The following is a 19,775-nucleotide window of genomic DNA, read 5'->3' as shown; positions in this document are numbered from 1 at the left end:
CAAAAATTGCAATACATTGCGTCTTAGAATAAACTTTAAAGTGTAATAAAAATCAAAACACGAGTTATTTTCAAAAGTTGCTGAACAAATATTGGTTAGTTTGAGGAGTACAGCCTACAGTTTAATTTATTGCTCCTGTTACAGGAAGCACCCTGTATAGTCATCTAAATCTGGTCCCGGTGACACGAATTTCAGATTACGCATATAATTAATATATAATTGATCAGGTTCATTGTAGCACCCAATACATAGATGAACACAAAAGGTGGCATTAATAGTTGACGAACCTTCCTAAGGGGGACGAACCTTCCGGGCAGAGGCTATTGGGAAGACTTGGAGCGAAGTCAAGCACGAAGCTCAAGACCGATCCAGATGGCGGCGCACTGTGGACGCCCTCTGCCCCATCTAGGGGACATAGGACAATAAGCAAGCAAGCAACCTTCCTAAACCTGGATGAGAAGGTTCAAAATGTAGGACTCATAGAGTCTAAAGGTGCTTGAGTTGTTTAAGGGCCTCTTAATAACTACGCGTAATTAGTTTAAGTCACGTTTAAGTTGCTCGATATTGGCATTGAATTATGGATTAAGGAATGCCATTCAAACCAAATATTGGTTTAGTAAGTGCAATAGATAAAGCAATATTCTAGTTTTGTACAGCTGCATGAGACTGGCATCCACATAAAACTGGCTTTCATATAAACACCAGAGACGTATAAAAAATCATAAAAAAATGCTCCCCAGGTCGATTATAAGTTTATTTATAAAATTATTTAAAGGTTTTATAATGCATGTAGTTTAGATTTATTGTTTAGATTGTCTTTTTATTTATGTCCCATAATAAAGTAATAAGTAATAAGCTTGCATTCTTTGACCTCTAACGATGAACAGCTGCCAGACGCCTGGATCCAGTTATAAGAATATTAAAGCAAACCAACCATCTAGTTTTGTTGCTCTTAGGGTACTTAGGTTGTTGAGTAAGCCGGGAGCGCAATTCTGATTTTAATCCCTTGTTCAGAAACTTTTGTGGATTTGATCTGTCAATCAGGCATAAAATTGGGCTCAGTGCTGTTTTCGTACCTGCTATTTTAATATATGCGCGTCACCGTCTGCCAGAAATAAAATTGGATACCATTTTATTAGACAGGCAGGTATCCGGTTTTATATTCCATGGCCCAGTTTTTATTTCATCGCTTTCATACAATAGCCTAGTTCATTTTAGATTTCATCAGCTTTCAATAGTCGTTACACCCTGCAGGTGTATGCTATACCTTTCATGTCATTAAAGAGTCAAAAGGGTCTCTATAAAAATAGTCTATAAAGTCTTCATTTGTTCACCTTATTGGTTACCCCTACTTACTACACGTATTGCAAACTGAAATAAATGTCATATAGGTACTAAGAAAAAGTGACCCAAGCCTCTAGTGCCCCAGGCTGGAATCGAACCAGCGGCCTCTGCTATCGCGACAGGTGCCTGTTACCTCTCGGCCACCGGGGGACAGCGGCATAGGTCGAATTTTTCCAAGTATATGCACTTCACACTGAAGGCTTATGGCGCCCCCTGGCCACCTCTAAGGTACCAGTATGGTTCGACCTTCTAACTGGAGCATCTCAGGTGATACCGAGTTAGCGAGAGAGATGGCTTTATTTCAGTTTATAATTTATATAGTAGTGTGACTACTTGAAATAATAACAAATTAAAATATTTTCTGAAAATAATTTAATTTGTTCTAGTATACACGTATTGCGTTTTCAACAAAGTTTCTTAGAATTATTCACAGAATTAGATTATTAAACCGTAGACTACCGGTCCGTAGGTAGTCGTAAACAAATCTTCCGCTTGTTATTTAGAAGAAATAAAGAAAACATATTAAGTATTTTAATTAATTCCAATGACTTACAAGTACCTAATAACATTATTAAGAGTATATTTCGCATGAATTTCTACCTATTTTTGCTCCTATGTATCTTCGTAGAAATCTCTCGTAAATACTTATTTAAATTCTACAGGTTCATTACTTGTTTACCGCAGTAGGCGCAGTATTATACACTTTTACATAACATTTGACATACGGTTACCTCAAGTTTATCATAAGGATCTCTTCGTGATCATTACATTATGTCATATAACCAGCCTCGGAATGAAACTGTGACAATAATCTCTTTTATCCCTTTTTCGCTAGTGTAGTGTGAAAGGGACGCATGCTGGAAGTGGAAATAGCGCGTCCTAGCGCGAGGATGTTACTCAAATATTGCGCAATAAGAAAAATAAAGAGGTTTGCTGCATACGGATATCGCAGATATTATGGCTATAGACCTCAAGCGAATAACATCTAGAATTGCTGCATATTTAAATAAGGTTGTTATTGTTACACCGCGACAATAAAGAAAGCGGAAGGGCGGGTTATTTATGTACCTATACTACGTAGTTTATATTTTTTCATTTAGGTGCCTAAACTTATTTTATTACCTCACTGTCCAAGGCTCTAGATCACGCGGCCGCGGTAAGCCTAAGAAGCGTTGGCTGGACGTCGTGACAGCGGACATGGGAGAGAACAATCTCACACCTGAGGATGCCGAAGACCGGGCAAAGTGGAGAAGACTAAGCAGGAAAGCGGACCCTGGTGCTAGGCCGGGAAAACGCTAGGTTGAAGAAGAAGAAGACAGGGACGGCTGTACATTTATACGGTTTATTTCCCAAATTTCCAGTATTCTTTACAAATGTATAGCCTTATAGTCTTAGCGATAGGTAAGAGTTAACTCCTTTTTTTATTGGCAACAAGGTGTTTCTTGTGTCACAGTTATTTTTCTCAAAATCTAAAGATAAAATATGACCAAAAATTACACGTCAAAATTTACCCTTATAAGGTATCTTTGAACACGAACATGTCTCAAGTTCATGAAGTTTTTGACACTGTAGGAAAGTACAAAGTTTTTGAGGAAAATCAGGAATTGAGATAAAGCGCTGTAGAGTCGTAAGCACGAGCAACTCCGTTCTGACGTAAGCGCTCAGACGAGACGGAATGAGAAAAGTTTCTCTATGACTAGTTAGTTATGCCTAACTTGATTGTCTCATTAAAAACTTTTATAAGATATATACTCGTATCTACTTAAAATTCAAATGAAGTCAATTTTAGAACAGTACGGCTACCATCAGTTTGGCACTGACTAGGGCTTGCAAATATTCGAAACTTTCAGATATTCGAATATTCGACTTTTTCTGACGACGTATTCGAATATTCGAATAATTATTCGAATATTATAAAAAATAAGAAAAGGAACGAGAAATCGGTTTATTATCATTTTATTCAAAAGCTTTTTTCACATATTGCTTAAACTAAGGATATTTGGCAGAACTTAATTGACTAGATTTTATCATCCTACTATTTTAAGATGCCCACATTTATAAAAACAAGTAAAACGCCAAAATTAGACGTATTTAATATTTCTACATAAAACTTATTATAAATGCGTCGTTGTGTGAAATAATATAACTTTAACCATCCAAACACCTAGGTATGTAAGATATTTTTTTAGTAGGTAATTATTTTCCGATTTAAATTAACTTGTGGGTCAATTTCTGAACACGATTTTTTTTCTGTCCGTGATGAAAATCACGGGTTAGCATCAGACAATACTTACCAATTTTTTTTTACATAAAGAAGTCACACTTTCACACCGAGTTCCATATGAATTCACTGATTAGTTGGTTTTTAGAGTACACATAAAAATACCTAAAGGCTCAAATTACTACTCCCGTGCCCTGTCCGGAATCTACTTTTGAGCATAATGAAAAATCCTACGAAAAATTCTACATTAGTATCACTAATTTAGTGTCAAATACTTAAACTAGATGATATTTACTATCACTGAGCACATATACTATTAACTTCATTGTGGTAAATAACTCGTGATCGATGTTTAAATTTTGTCCGAGCGCGCGAGTAAAATTTCGTCGGCAAAACTCAAAGGGCTCTGACAGCCGACGTTTGTATTTGAACCGCCTCGTATCCCGCCTCACCTGTACTGGCAGTATTCGGCTGTCTCTCAAAGCAAGCGGATGTAAGTCAAGCCGCGGCGTGTTCGAGCAAATCGCGTAAGTATTTCGGAATCCGGGTGGGCGACAATTTTTTTCTAATTTCGATGCCCCTTATAAATTTTATTTTCCACATAGCTTTTCAATAGCAATTGTCATATTTAGGAGCCCTTTATGTATCTTTATGTAAGCGATAACATAACAGTTTGGTCAAACACGATTTAAATTTTTGGCGATTTTTTTTATTACGAATTCTAATTTCCGTGCCCTAATTCCCATAACAAATTTACCTAAAACAGCTGATTAAGTGGCACGGGAATTAGAAAGTATTACATATATTGTCAACAAATCTTTTATTGGGGGCACTGTAAGTTAATTGGCAATGTTTACGTCATATTATTATTACTTATATATATTGGCATTGAATATATATTATATGTAATAATAATACGACGTATATCTTTCTATTTTACATTTAAGGAAATCTTAAAGAATGCACAAAAATCTGTGAATAGTTTTTTAGTATAAGTACTATAGTACTTACATACAGGATCGACCCGAATAACCCGGGCAATTTTAATACGTAAGGTAAGGTGGGGTAAGACGACACCGGGGTAAGACTATCACTTGTATGGAATCCTTGTACTGTTAGTCTTGCCCCACCTTACCTTATTCATTGATCATATTATAACATTAAAATATTATATAAACATAAAACTATTTCTGGAATTATTACATATTATAATACCTGTACCTAAGGTTACATGAAACAAAATGAATCACATTTGCAATGTTTTGTTGGCAAGTGGCACGGTCAAAATAACATTTAATTTGAACATGTAATCTAAGAATTAATGCACTTTAAAATCCCTTAGTTTTGTCACTGACACAATCACTCACGATCATCATTATTCTAAGGTACTTCTAGCATACCCACAAGTTCCAAATTTGAAACGTAATTAGGTTTAAGCTTTTTAAGCCAATAAAAATCTAATAATACTGCAATATTAGTCACGTTCTAAAGATCTAATAACTGCATAAATAAGTTTGTAATCCTATAGAAATGTATGCGATAACAAATTTACCTTTTAGTTCTTACAATTAGTAGGGAAAGTAAAGGTACACTACGATGTACGATGTGAGTATGAATAAAGATGTATATAGTTATGATATGTGTATACATAGTATCAGTATGGTATGGGTATGATTACCTGAAAAGAAGGACAGCCTACAAAAAGAGATGGGATCCTATCAAAAACATTACATGTAAAAAGATGCAAGTCTCGCAACGCAGTTCTTCTACTACAAAAAAAGTTTTGAGATGTAATGTGAAACCAAGTCGGTTATTTTAGACAATGCCAGGGGGGTATTAAAACCGTAATACTATTAGATACCTTATTAGGGTTCCGTAGCCAAATGGCAAAAAACGGAACCCTTATGGATTCGTCATGTCTGTCTGTCTGTGATAGTCTTACCCCGGTGATAGTCTTACCCCACCTTACCTCATATGTGGTTAAACAATTGTTTGTGTTATGAATTTATGAAGGCAGCATATTCGATTTCTTCAGATTAACTTACACAATAACTTCTTCTCTCTGTGCCCCTATTTATTTCTTAGTATCATTTCCTATACGGCCATAAAGCAGATCATACACCTTGTACCTATCTACATGCAGATACATAATGACACTTTTTAATGAATAGTTTTGTATGTAAGGCGGACATGTTTACGCAACTACTTAAAGTATTGTTTTGAAATATATATATTTTACTAAGAAAGAGAGATTAGTTGCCATTAAAATCAAGGAAACTATTAGTCAAATACGTAGTTTTTAGTGTATCATACTTTCGTAGATTTGTCGTCCGAAACTAAAATTAAAGTAGATAAATATGTTCGATGCCGCTTCAGTATGGTTGAAGTATATTATTGTAGATTAAAATATACATAAATAATAGTTTTAACTACCAAAATAAGCTAAGAAAACAATTCCTGTGCAATGTTCTAATTTCCGTGCTAGTAAAATCTAATTCCCATGGACACACTAATTTCCGTGCCCTGACCAAAATTTTAAATTGAAATAACTTTTATAGTTTTATGAATATTTTTACCCCATAAGAAAATTAATGTTTATTATATTTTTTATCAAATTATCAGCATATTTTTTTTTGTGTAATGTTGGTATTTCAAAATTCCATGGGAATTAGACAAAAATGCTCGTTTGGTGAAATTGACCCTTGTAATCACTCAGAGGCCTGTAAAAAGGCCTTTAATTTCATTGTATTTTGAATCTTTATTGACTTTATTTGTTTTGGCAAGTTATTATTCCTAATGGTTGGCTAATTATATAATATTGGAATATTTAAGAGAAAAAGTTAGTTGAGTACTGGGTGGATTATTCGTCAGATAAAGGTGCATGGTTAGATTACCAAGTTGGGCAGGTTTGGTATGATTAAATTTGAGAATTGCGATAAGTGGCAAGGTTTAGACTTCAAAAATTCGCTTAACGTACGCTTGTACTGAATAAACAGAATGACCTTTTAACTTAAAACTTACGCACCGTAAAAATAACATACTTTTTGATTTCGTTTTCTTTTAAATTGAGTTAGGTTTCACTGTATTCACGAAGTCTATCGAGAGGAATACAGTAAAAATGTGACTTTCCACGGCAAAAGGTACCTTATGGCACTTGGCGCTTACGTCGCATAGCGCCGCAATAATAATAGCGCGCGGCGGCGGAGCGGCTTTAATAATAGCGTAAGCGCCAACGGCCATAAGGTACCTTTACCCGTGGGACGTCACAAATATTATTTCCTTCGTATTTGGGTACCTACCGTTCCTCATTCACTGTAAATACTAGGGTTTGCTCCCGGGAAATACCGGTACCGAAAGTACCGGGAATTCCCGGGATTTAGAGCCAAACAAAGAACCGGGATTTCAAAATTAAAATCCCGGTACTCCCGGGATTTTCGGGACTAAAATTTCCGGTACAATATTTGACTGCTTTCTGTTACTTAGCATGAAATATCATGTTTTATAAAGAAAATAAATATATTTTATCAATCTAAGGCTGATGGTAATACTTTTACGCCTAACCACTACATTAAAATAAATTAAAAAAAAAAGCAATGGGTTTGACAATGCCGACAATATAAAATTGCGTAATTTGATACTTTAAGTTAAGGGCATAAATGTTTGTACGATAAATAATTTTATACGAACAATTAGTTATTTCATATTTGTATACTAACTAGAAGCAAAAATAGAGACAATTTTGTAATTAATAAAATACTACTTTTAATTCAAATTCAAACACGATTTATGAAACTCACATATGATAATGATATTTTAAATGAATTAATAATTCTGGCTGAATAATTTCTTGATTTGTCGTATTGATAGTTCTATTATTATATGTTCGAAAGTCCACAGCCCATTTTGAACGCATGCGAAAATTATCAATTTTTTTTATCCTTTTTCACAAAACGTCTTACATATTTAAAAAAATGATGATATTACTGAGCCACGATTCAGTTTTTGCCAATCAACAAAGATAGTAAAAATATCATGTAGTTTAGAAAAAAAAAAACAAATTATATTAATGATTGTGTGACTTAAAGACACATATTATGGTACAAAAGAAGTGTGTACCTTCACTGTGCTACTTTTTTATTGTTTTAAGAAAGATTCGTGGTCGTTTTACGCTTTTTTTTACTGAAAATTGATGTGAAAAATGATTTTTGAAGGCAGTCCCGAAAGTACCGAAAATACCGGGATATCCCGGTTCCATTTTTGCCCGGTACCGAAAATCCCGGTTCTTTTAAACAGTACCGGTTCTGCAATCCCTAGTAAATACCCGTAAAATACACAGAAACTATAACTACAGCGGATGCCATAGATTTTTTTATAGTAATAAAAAATATTCGAATATTCGAAACCTGAGCGGCCGAATATTCGAATATCAAAACAGGTCGAATATTCGACAAATTCGAATATTCGAATATTCGAATTGCAAGCCCTAGCACTGACATAAAATATGACATGATATGTGACAGTGACTCATGGTACGGGCTCAGAAAGAGGTATCATCTGAATAATCAGTTTGTTGTAGATTAAACACGTACACCAAAAAGCCTCCACGCTAATCCATTTTACTTGCTCAAAGCTAAGGCTTGCTATGTTTATATAGTCCGTCAACCAAATCTTGTCAGTAGCAATGTAAAGCAAACTAAAGTAGGGCAACACTCAAAGAGCAGTATTGCGCTAAGAAAAGCAGCAATGTACATCGAACCAAAAGATTTTTTTTTCCGCTGAGCGCGCCCTGCGTACGTCAATTCAAATTATCACTCGCGGTTTATTGAAAAAATTTGAAACGGACGGACAATTTAAAAGCGATGTTAAAACAATGTTAATCAAAATGATGAACAAATTTGAAGATATCAAAAACAACTCCCTATCGTAGTTATTATATTCTCTTTGTTCCCTATCTATGTCTTCTAAGTTTACTAAAATAAAATCATATCAAAATGCAGATAATTAGATAGTGCATATATTTGTTATTTACAATATAATATGCCACTTGTTAATGTAAATTAGTGTACTCTTCTGGATGAATATGACATACCTGTGTAATTTTTTTGATTGGTATATATTGTACAATAGGATTACATATTAAAAATAAAACAGCTGATATTTGGGTGTTTATTTAATTTAAAGGTAAATAAGATAAGGGTCACTTTAGCTTACACTATAATTCAGGTCATTAATTGAAAAAATATAATGAAGTTACCAATGTTACCGGGTCACTTCAACCAAGCATAATACTCTGTAGTATTCTATTGCATCTTTGTAAATAGTCACAACTGATTGCTGAAAATATTAGACATGTGGGCCTATGGACGGTTTCCAGGACACAATTTATGGTCTTGTTGGATAGATTTAGGCATACGTTTTAATTTTATTTATGCCTTTTAACCCTAAAACAAAAAAACTGAACATAATCTTAAAAGTTCGAAAGAGTTCTTCCAGTGTGTACTTGTCATAACCTCAATTTTTAGTAATATTTACCATCAACGAGCATGATTGTACATTGTAGGCCCCTTAGCTTTGCTTATTCTTATTTAATGTATTGGTATTTAATGGTAACAGCAGAAATATCTCTTGAAACAGAAACGATTCAGAATGAAAACCAAATGAAAACAAATAAGGTGACGGCTGTCTTTCACGATCCACATTCCACAGATAAAACACAGATGACAGGCATTTTGGAATTATTCGAACACAGTGTTGCTAACCCACGATTTTTCAAATTTGCCGCCTTTTACTACTGACAAGATTTGGTTGACGGACTTTACTAAATGAACGCTAATTATGCTTAATAAACACCCATCATTCCAGAATAGGTACCTATTAATAGAATACCCAACTAAGATCTGAGCCCGTACTATGAGTCATTGACAGTGTCAAAACTGACATAAACGCTTTCGAGAATCGTAATTTACTTTCTATACATCTCGCTTGCCCTAATATGCGAGTACGAGCGAGATGCATAGAAAGTAAATTACGTTATATACACAAAATATAAGTTCTATCTGGAGAAAAAAAAGGTCAATTGCGTGTCAAACCACGCATAATTAAGGGTTTCATGTCCACCTTCATACCAACCGAAGCAAGCAACAAACAAGCGACACTTAAGTTATTTTATGTAAAAAAGGAGTTTTATGGGAACACTCAAAAACGGCCCAAAGTAGGTATACTATGAGGTACCACATTTTAACATTTCTTGATTTGGGTCATTTCCAATTTTTTTTTAAGTCTGGTTAATAGACCAGTATCTAGTTCCAAGACAGTGCCTCTTTACGGATAAGCACTTTTACCATCAACATATATTTACAAGACACTATAGATACCTTATAGAATCTCCTGAAATCTCTAAGCAATGGAGGCTTTGCGCTACAGTTTATTACAGTTTTTTATTTCGATGACATAGCAGCCATTGTGTTTTGTGTCGTACTGAACCTTTCTTTTCCCTTAGTGAAAATAAATAAAACCGTTCACCATCTGGAGAAGAAGTGACCTCAACAAACGTGAGTGTCCGTCGAGAACAGTAAGCTAGATAAGCAGTACGTCCGGGACAAACAAATTATACGTACCCCCATATATAGTGATGTGCCGCAGGAATAATGCCGTGAGCTTTTTCAAGGACTAAGTTTTACCACAGACTAAATAATAGTACTAGGTACAGAAGATTCACTCTCTAACAAAACGCTTCTATTGCGACAAATACGACCGCTAGGTGGCGCAAGCGCAAGCAGGCGTCTGTTCCATAGCGGTGCGCGGCAACTACTATGGCTAGACACCAAAATTGGTGTGGGTCGCATGTACTTGTAGGTACTTGTAGCGACGTGACGAAATCGCGGAGTGGGCCACGCCTGCTTTTACCGGATATATTTCGCAAACAAGAAAACATTTAAACCGATAATCACTCAAAAATAAAATTTGGGTCTTATACATACGGAAATTTACAAGTATCTGCATACTTGGACGTTGCCTAATTGGACGTTCTGTCCACGTAAATTAATAAAATGGGTGAAATAAATGCCAACCAACTCTACCAATGCTCGAAAACCACGGAATATTAAACTATAAGCCCATTTTCTCGAAATCTCAAAGTGTCCGGTCGGTAGTTACAAGGTTATCCATTATTTACAGCGCAGCCTGTATACGACACGATTGCCTTAAATCAGGAATCTCCTAACCTGGGAAAATGTTAATTCACATCACTCACACACACAAGATAAATCTGGACCGAAAATCATTTACATTATAGGTTAACCCTTTGTCTGAGAGGGTGAGATCGTTAGCATGAATTTGAATTGATTACGGTAATAGTACCATTAGTGTAGTTAGTACCTTTGATATCAAAATTCCTTTACCTCGCCTGCGGCAAGTACGTAACTAGATACTATGAACAGCGACTAGTTAATGATAAAGGTACCTAATTCATAAAAAAAATAGTTTCTCAAGATTGTTGTTTAATGACGCCCCTGAGTGGAATCATAAACCCAGATATTCTAACATGGTGGTTTTACGTTTTACCAGTTCTGTGACACCATCTATGTAGTAAAGTCTCTGGTAGATTAAAGATTGACTGATAAATTTTGTTTTACCGTGGTTGTAGGTAAATTTCAATTAGACCTAACTACAGGGTGGCCAAATAAGAGGTATACACTTTATTTTTGAAATTTTATTCTATAAAACATAAAAAATATTAAGTATTCCTTGTTAACTATAATATGTAGGGTCAGCAATTACACATGGAAAATAATGTCAGACAAATGTCCACCTCTAGCAGCATGGCAGATGCGAACCCTTTTCATCGCGTTTTTCATCACTTTTTCACACATTTCTGGCGTTATCTCAGCGACAGTGTTTCGAATATTTTGTTTGAATTGCTGAAGGTTCGTTGGCCTATTAGCATAGACACGTCCCTTTAGATAGCCCCACAGAAAAAAGGAGCTGTTAAATCAGGCGATCTTGGGGGCCAGTCAATGTCACCGTTTCTCGAAATTAATCGACCGGGAAACGTTATTTTTAATGTTTCTATTGTGTTTAATGATTAAAACACGTTGTTCCGTCGTAAAACGCACCATAATAAATTTGCCGTATCTACACAAACTAATTTTCATGCAATAACTGTCATATTTACCGCCAAAATAAAATGGCGGCAAAAAAAAGTTGTATACCTCTAATTTGGCCACCCTGTATATACCTAAATCTGATGCCATATAAAATTAACAATGGATAAACTCCATCTTCCATGTTCGCCTTTGTTGTATTTAATTTACTCTGTAACTATGTTTCTCGTGTTTTTATTTCCATGTGTAATAATAGTAGTTTATGCAACAGTGATATAATAAGGGTTCTTAAAATTCAAGGGTCGAAGTTACAAAACGAGACATAGTCGAGTTTTGTAAAAAAAGACCCGAGAATTTTAAGAACCAATTATGAGCTGTTGCATACATTACTTTTTCTATGACAGCTGCAGCAGAAAAAAAAAAAAAAAAAAAAAAAAAAAAGAGTTATTATTAAAAAAAAAAGAGTTATTATTTAAAAAAAATTGAGTTATTATTAAAAAAAAAAGAGTTATTATTGTAAATGAAAACATACCTCTTTCAATCAAGATGATCGGAACTTGTATCTTTAAAAAAAATAAAGCAGTTGTATTATACTCATAAGATGACTGCTAGCAGTCATCTTATGAGCCTATAGACAAAGCATTCAAATGACATTGCTTTAGATATCACTGTCAGTCATTTAATTGACACATTTAAGTGCTGGAGTAGAAAAAGTATATATGACACCGTAAGATTGTGAACTCTCCCTACCGTCAGTTTATAATGTAACTAGCGAGATTATAATATGACGAGTGTTTACAATTTTACGGTGACATATACATATATACATACATACTCCAGTAAAAATATTGACAAGTGAAGAATACAGAGTACAAAGCAAGTCTGTATTAATTCTAATTTATAGACGGGTCTATCCCGAAATTTATTTTATTACCTTTATATACCGACGTTTCGACACTGGTTTCACTGGTCGTGGTCGCGGCTAACTCATGTCCCAGCAACATGTCAAAAACAGAGATTTGTGCAACTACCCGATTGTTTACTTGTCTCTTCAATTACGTAACTAGGTAGGTACTAACAATGTAAGTAATTGTAGTCAGTAGGGATCCTTATGTCGAAGTCTCTCTTTAGCATAAAGAGATGTCCCAGGAGGCATTACATTCGACGATGCTGCTGGGCTATTCTTCTTTCTAGTTACTTCCACATTTTTTATTGATGCAAATAAAAGGTTTTTGGAGCAAATAAAGGGACCGACACAAAGTATTTTTAAATAGACTATAATTTTCGTACGATGTAGAATTTGATAAATTTTCCCCGCAATCAATCTCGTAAATGAAGTTAAGTTAGCCGCTGCCACCTTTCAATGATTCTGTTATTTTTCGATGCAGGGTCTGAACAATAATAATCTGGGGGCACGGCCGTGCCCCCGCCAAGACGAGACAAAGGGCAAAAGGCAGTGCATATCTTTTCTCGGCACGTTTCGTCGTATTTCCGAACCCCCGTAGTTTATAACTTTTTGCGGAATTACATTCTCCTCTGAGTGCCATACAGTAGTAATTTTTATGTTGAGTTTACTTTATATATATGTACTAGTATATAGGTGCCTGCTAACATTTTACAAGTATTACTTACTAATATAAGAATTATGTGTACCAGTTACACGAAATAAATGATTTTAAAATTTGAAGTTCGAGGAATTGTCGATCAGTGGTACCGACCATGTAAGTATGACTTTTATGTAAAACCAAAACAATGGTTCCTTTTCTCTAACCTGGGGCCTATTGCATGACATTTTACAACTCATAATACAAGCGGAAGTCTCTTTCTAATAAAAGGGAATGAAAAGAGGCGTCCGCTTGTATTATGAGTTGTAAAATGTTATGCAATAGGCCCCTGATTTCAGATTTCAGAGAACAATGGAAGAATTCTATAATTATATATTTAATCTAATTTGTGATATTTGCAGAATATATTAAAAAAGAAATAACTTGTTTTAAATAATACGCCAAAAGTAGATGTGTTTAGCTACTCTAAATTGAGAATGACCCACCTTTTACATACATTTAAAATAAAATACTCTAAAAAGATAAAATTTTATGTTGAATAAGAGACCAACATTTCTTATCTTAAAATGGGTAGGTACTTTACGTTTGGTAGGACATAGGTACATAATAGATGAGTTTATGTTATTTGAAGATATGTTCTAGAATTATTGTCTTGTCTATAAATGAGTACGTTACGTAACCTTAGGACGGGTAACGTTCCGAAGTTTATATCATACGTATATTTTTAATTTATGTGAGTATATCTTGTAGTAGTATAATTATCTAGGTACTGAGCTACGGGCTCAGCACGGTTCCATTTTTATCGAGTATCACTATGCCCGTCACTTTCGCACGTAACATACTTGTTAGAACGGGACAGGCATGGCGATAAACGATAAAAATGCGACCGTGCTACTAGGGCTGAAGTAGGTTTATGTTACAAGCTACTTGTATACAAACAGTAAAAATAAAAAATAAATATTATAGGACAATTTTACACAAATCGACTTAGCCCCGTAGTCCCCTAGTCCCTCAATAAGAATATTATTGAGTGTTACAATATAAACGATTACTAACGATCTAGAATATCTAGATAGATAAGCTTACTTGATAAAGGAACAATAATCTCGTTTACTGTTTTTGCATAAAACTTTATTTCAAATAAATTATGCTAATTGTGCATTGGGATTATTTTATTACTATTTTTGAGAAAAAAGTACCCAGGTTATAAAAAAAATATCTGGGAAAAATAATATGTAAGGAAGCCTAATCAGCGCTAAATTCATATGAAATGTTTTCAAATTATCAAAATAAAATAATTACATTTATTTGGGCTCTCCGTGATATTTTTGTGTTTATAATTTGGTTGAAAATAGTATAATTATGGCGTATTTAAATGTTAATCGCGAATAACAAACAGCCCTCTCTTTACCGCAAACAACTAACCAAGTTAACCAGTATATTCACATGCAAGTGGTTGGATAAAATGTTGATGAGCGCCGGCGGCGACAGGTGTATATATACATCAAAACCGACCAAGTGCGAGTCGGACTCGCGTACGGAGGGTTCCGCACCATCAACAAAAAATAGAGCAAAAAAATCGTGTTTGTTGCATGGGAGCCCCCCTTAAATATTTATTTTATTTTTAGTATTTGTTGTTATAGCGGCAACAGAGATACATCATTTGTGAAAATTTCAACTGTCTAGCTATCGCGGTTCATGAAATTACAGCCTGGTAACAGACGGACGAACGGACGGACGGACGGACGGACAGCGAAGTCTTAGTAATAGGGTCTCGATTTTTACCCTTTGGGTATTCTCATCCTTACATAAATCGACCTAGTCCTACTAAAAACTCAGTAAGGCTTGTATTGTAGGTACAATACTTACCGACAATGTACTCTCCTCCTCCTTGCGTCGTATTCCTCAATATTGAGAGTCGTGACCATTTTGCATCACTTTCTCTCTTACGATCCTTCTCCATTCTGTCATAGAGAAATATAATAAGACAAGAGTGCTCACTCGATACATCAGTTAAGACTATTAATTTCAGTGTCTACGTCTAGCATCGAGTAGCGGAACTATCAGTACTGCTACTTGATAATAGATGTAGAACCGACCGGAAAATCTTATCTCAACAGCATAAGACTTTCCGGTCGGTGCTACATCTATTGTCAAGTAGCAGTACTGATAGTTCCGCTATTCGAAGCTAGATGCTAATAGTCTTTTTGGTATACTAAAACTGATGTATGGAGTGAGCACTCTATGTATTTTTTAATCTATGATTCTGTTTCTGTCTTTGGCGGTGTGGAGAGCTATGTGAACTGTGGAGTCAAGAGCAGTGCGGATCTGGTCAGACTAACGCGATCAAACGCGATTTGTCCAAACGCGTTTTATTTTATGAAAAAAAAAACATGCGTGTTATTGCTGAAATAGATCCCAACATTCACAACTACTGACATACAATCAAGAAATTGGTAAACCTGTAGAGTCTGTGCGGAAAGAGAAGAGTCGTGGAATGTATTGGGCCCAATACATTCCACGACTTTTCTCTTTCCGAACAGACTCTAGCTTATATTATTTTTTCATGAAGACTACTAGGGCAATAACGACATCTCTAGTTTGATTGCGAAACTTGTGGGTACTGTTATAGCTGTGCGTACTGCCATCTATGGTTAATATTGTGAAATATCACCTTTGCCGCTGTACACAACTTTCTCTCTTAACTTTCCTTCTCATTGGGTAGTTATACCAAGGTCTACTAGATGGCGGTAAGATGTTGATTGTGAAAAAAATTATAATGAGATGTTTAAGAAAGTTCATAATTTAAAGAGATAGGAGATAGGAAGTAGTTGAATTGCGTTTTTAATAATTGCTATTGTGTATTTAATAAGGCATGTTTTGTAGTTATATAGGCATACTATATAATGTTTGTAAATAAGGTTTGAAACCCACATTGACATGTAGGTACTAAACAACAGTTACACTTCAGTTTAGGTATAGTCAGCATCAATAGTAGCTGATGAAACAACGATTACTTTTCAAAATATATCAACAATCGCGTTCATAAGTATCTGTTACAGAGTTTCAAAATAGGGGATCACACGAGTGGTTTAATGTCTCATTATGTATCTACAGTTAACACATAGGTACACTGTTTTATATACACACATAATTATAAGTTCTCTATTATGTGTTCAGGAACCGCATGTTACGACCGGTACTGCGGAGTTGCTCTGTCACGGATATCAGGTAGCGTCTTCTTTTCTTCTACTTCTACCGAAAATTGGTTTGAACGAGATCTAGTAAGTAGTTTTTTTTAATATGTCATAAATCCCTTAAATACGGAACCCTTCATGGGCGAGTCCGACTCGCACTTGGCCGCTTTTTTATTTTATTTTATTCAGAGATAAACTATATTCGGCCTTAACTGCCATATTGTTCGATGTGAAGTAATTGCGAGATTTATCAAAACTATTTGCAACTGACATTTAATTATTTGAATAACTCGACTGATATTAGAATATATGTCAAATTCTTTATTTTTCAGACATGTTCGAAAGGCCATGGCAGGATAAGCTAAGTGAATCTGCCCCCAACGAGTTTTGGCTTGTAATTTTTTTCGATGATGTGGCTTTGTATTGGTAATAAGTATGCAAAATTTGAGCCCCCAAAAGTTTATAGTTTTAAAATAAAAAAATAAAACGAAATATGATATTTTTTCAATAATTTTTTTTTCAAGCCAGCCGATTTTGACGTTCGTCACGTATAATGTGCATATAGTATAGATAATTATAGGATATATTGCCATACAAAAAAAAAAGATACAATTACTTAAAAAAAAAAGTACTTTCACGTCAGCGACACCTCCAAATTTTTCACCAAAGCTAACCTCTTTAATAAGTTACAAAATGAATGTATTTACTTAATTTTATCTGTGGTAGAACAAGGTGTTTTTTATGAATATATATATGAACACTAGATTCGTAATGTCCATCTCAATGTCTGTATGTCCGTTCATATACTACAGAGATCTTACTCAAAAACTAATAGTTTTTCTCTTAACGTCTGTTTCCTAAGTTTTGTCTATTGTATTGGTGCCACTATGTATTATAATCTGTATCACAGACTAAATAATAGTACGAGGTACAGAAGATTCACTCTCTAACAAAACGCGTCTGTTACGATTAAGACAGATATGACCGCTAGGTAGTGCAAGCGCCACGCGCGGCCTATGGCTAGCCACCAAAATTGGTGTGGGGGGGATGTACATGTAGGTACTTATTGCAACGCGACGAAGTCGCGGAGTGAGCCACGCCTGTCTGTATTTAGCTTAGTTTAAAGCAGTCCACAAGCATTCCTTCATTAAATATTGTGTAATCTCCATTGATAGAGGGTGCTAAATGGAAAAGCGATAATGTTCACAGGTGTTCAAATTTCGGGCTGGTCAGCTTATGCTGTCCTGTGCTAAGTCCGTTTTAACATGGGTTGAGTCAAATTCCAATTTAGTAGGTAAGTGATACTTAAGATCCTCTGATGTGAAAAGCTCTTTACAATGGCTTTGTAATATTTGAAAGCGTTGTTGAAATAAATTAATATTTGACTTGCTCAAATGAGGAAAATAATGTATTTTTCAAGAATTCAATCTAACTAGCCCAATTATTTTGTTTTCCTAAATAAAAAGCTATTGATAGGTAGTTAGATAAAAGTCCGTGCAAGCTGATTGCAAGAATTAATTTATAAATATAAATTTCAAAAGTTACATAATTATACTTCTTTTAATAGTAGGTATCTGAGATTTAATACCTATTCGTATTTGACAATCTACGCCGCAAAGGAACGTAGGATCGACCAGGTGCATGTGACACCTCAGGCTATTGTGATATAGTGATACGAAATAATCTTCTTACATTCGTACCTATACAAAAATGGATTAACTTGACGAATGAGATTATTAATTTATTTTTATATCTACATAAACGTGCCCAAAACAAAACATTTGATTTGGCAACAAGAGAAAAACTTAGATATATTATATCTTTGAGTGTTAATTTTGAGTTCCAAGCAAGCGGAATATTCTAGAATCTTGAGCACAGCAATATTACTATGTTGCGACTAATGACACGGCGTAATGAGCTTTAGAGGAACAGAGGGCCTACCGCGAACCACGTTCGACGTGTTGCCTCCCTGTCACGCTTACGTGCGAATTTACAAGAGCGACTGAGAGGCAATACGTCGAACGTGGTTCGCGGTAGGCCCTCAGGATGTTCGTATTCGTATCTTTATACTTAGGGCACAGGTACAAAGTTACCACAATCAATTTTCTCAGACTATGTATGTACGTGCTTAAGCACCTTTATCTTTAAATACGTTATGCGGTATACGTTGTTATAAAATATATTTTATAAAATTTACTTTTTAAAGAGAATAACGAAACATTGAACAAATGTTATCTAACTAAGTTTGTTAGTCACAGATCCTTACTAATATTATAAATGCGAAAGTAACTCTGTCTGTCTGTTACGTACCTTTTCATGCTTAAACCGCTGAACCGATTTAAATGAAATTTGGTATAAAGACAGTTTGAGGCTCATGGAACATGATAGCTTTTATAAATTATCATCATTAATCTATGTAGACGAAATCACGAGTAGAAACTAGTCACCTGTAATCTATAATAGTCTGTCAGGTGTTGTTTGTAAACCAAATAGAGAAGGAATTGTTGTCATGTCGATGTCACTTTGTACCAAGTTTAGGTCCATAAACAGTCCAAGATAGCGTTCGTAGCCTCTATTACGTACCTATCTGAAAATTTGTTCAACAATAATATTTCCAGCAAACAACATTTCCAAGGAATTGTCTGTCTTCGTTTACTATTTTTATACAGATACTTAGGTATTTACCATGGACCTAGAATATTACGGACGGACTGTCACCTAAGCCAGACTGTGACACTGCAATGGCGGACGGTTTGAATGTGTGCGTGTCATAGATGGTAGTATTTCTATAGATGTGGCCTACCGCGTGCCCCCGTAAGGGATAGACATAGATGACGTCACAAACCCGGGGATACCATATAGTTAAAAATTACCCCAATATTATCAAATATTGGGGTAATTCTAATCACGTTCGCGAGTTGTTCGCCTACGTAAGACGCAGCGATAAATAAAATATCAATGGGCCAATTTTTTTTTTTTTTTTTTTAGTAAACAAACAGCCTTTTACAAATAAGTCTTACAAAAATGACTAAAAATAGGCCTAGTTTCATACGTTACTAAGTTGACTATTACAATGAAAAGTAAATAGGTTACTTAATTATAAATTACCCGTAGGTATAGTTGTGAGTACAACACGCAAATAAAGTAAGAAAACAGTGCAAAATATTTACTTGAAACAATTTTTCAATTACTAGTAAACAAAATATGATGAACTTTGTTCTTGAAAACGGACAAACTATGAACAAAAATGTCTATATCATTAAGCGATTCATTATACATATTACAAGTACGCATAAAGAAAGAATTTTTAGCATACTGTGTGCCACAGGAAGAAATAGAAAAGGTA

At 34.9% G+C, this 19,775-nt stretch overlaps 1 protein-coding gene across 1 annotated transcript in view; it reads right to left on the bottom strand.

The window, feature by feature from the left end:
• LOC134654436 (uncharacterized) overlaps window positions 1-15,195 on the bottom strand; it is a 43,108-nt gene extending 27,913 nt beyond the window's left edge. Inside the window, exon 1 of the mRNA XM_063509881.1 lies at window positions 15,102-15,195. Coding sequence (XP_063365951.1) covers window positions 15,102-15,195 — 94 coding nt within the window. The remainder of the gene's footprint in view (window positions 1-15,101) is intronic.
• Window positions 15,196-19,775: the final 4,580 nt, after the last annotated feature.

The sequence above is a fragment of the Cydia amplana genome, chromosome 1 (genome assembly GCF_948474715.1).
Source record: "Cydia amplana chromosome 1, ilCydAmpl1.1, whole genome shotgun sequence".
Classification (NCBI taxonomy): Eukaryota; Metazoa; Arthropoda; class Insecta; order Lepidoptera; family Tortricidae; genus Cydia; species Cydia amplana.
Note: the sequence above shows the minus strand (reverse complement) of the source record. Positions and strands in the feature narration are given on the sequence as shown.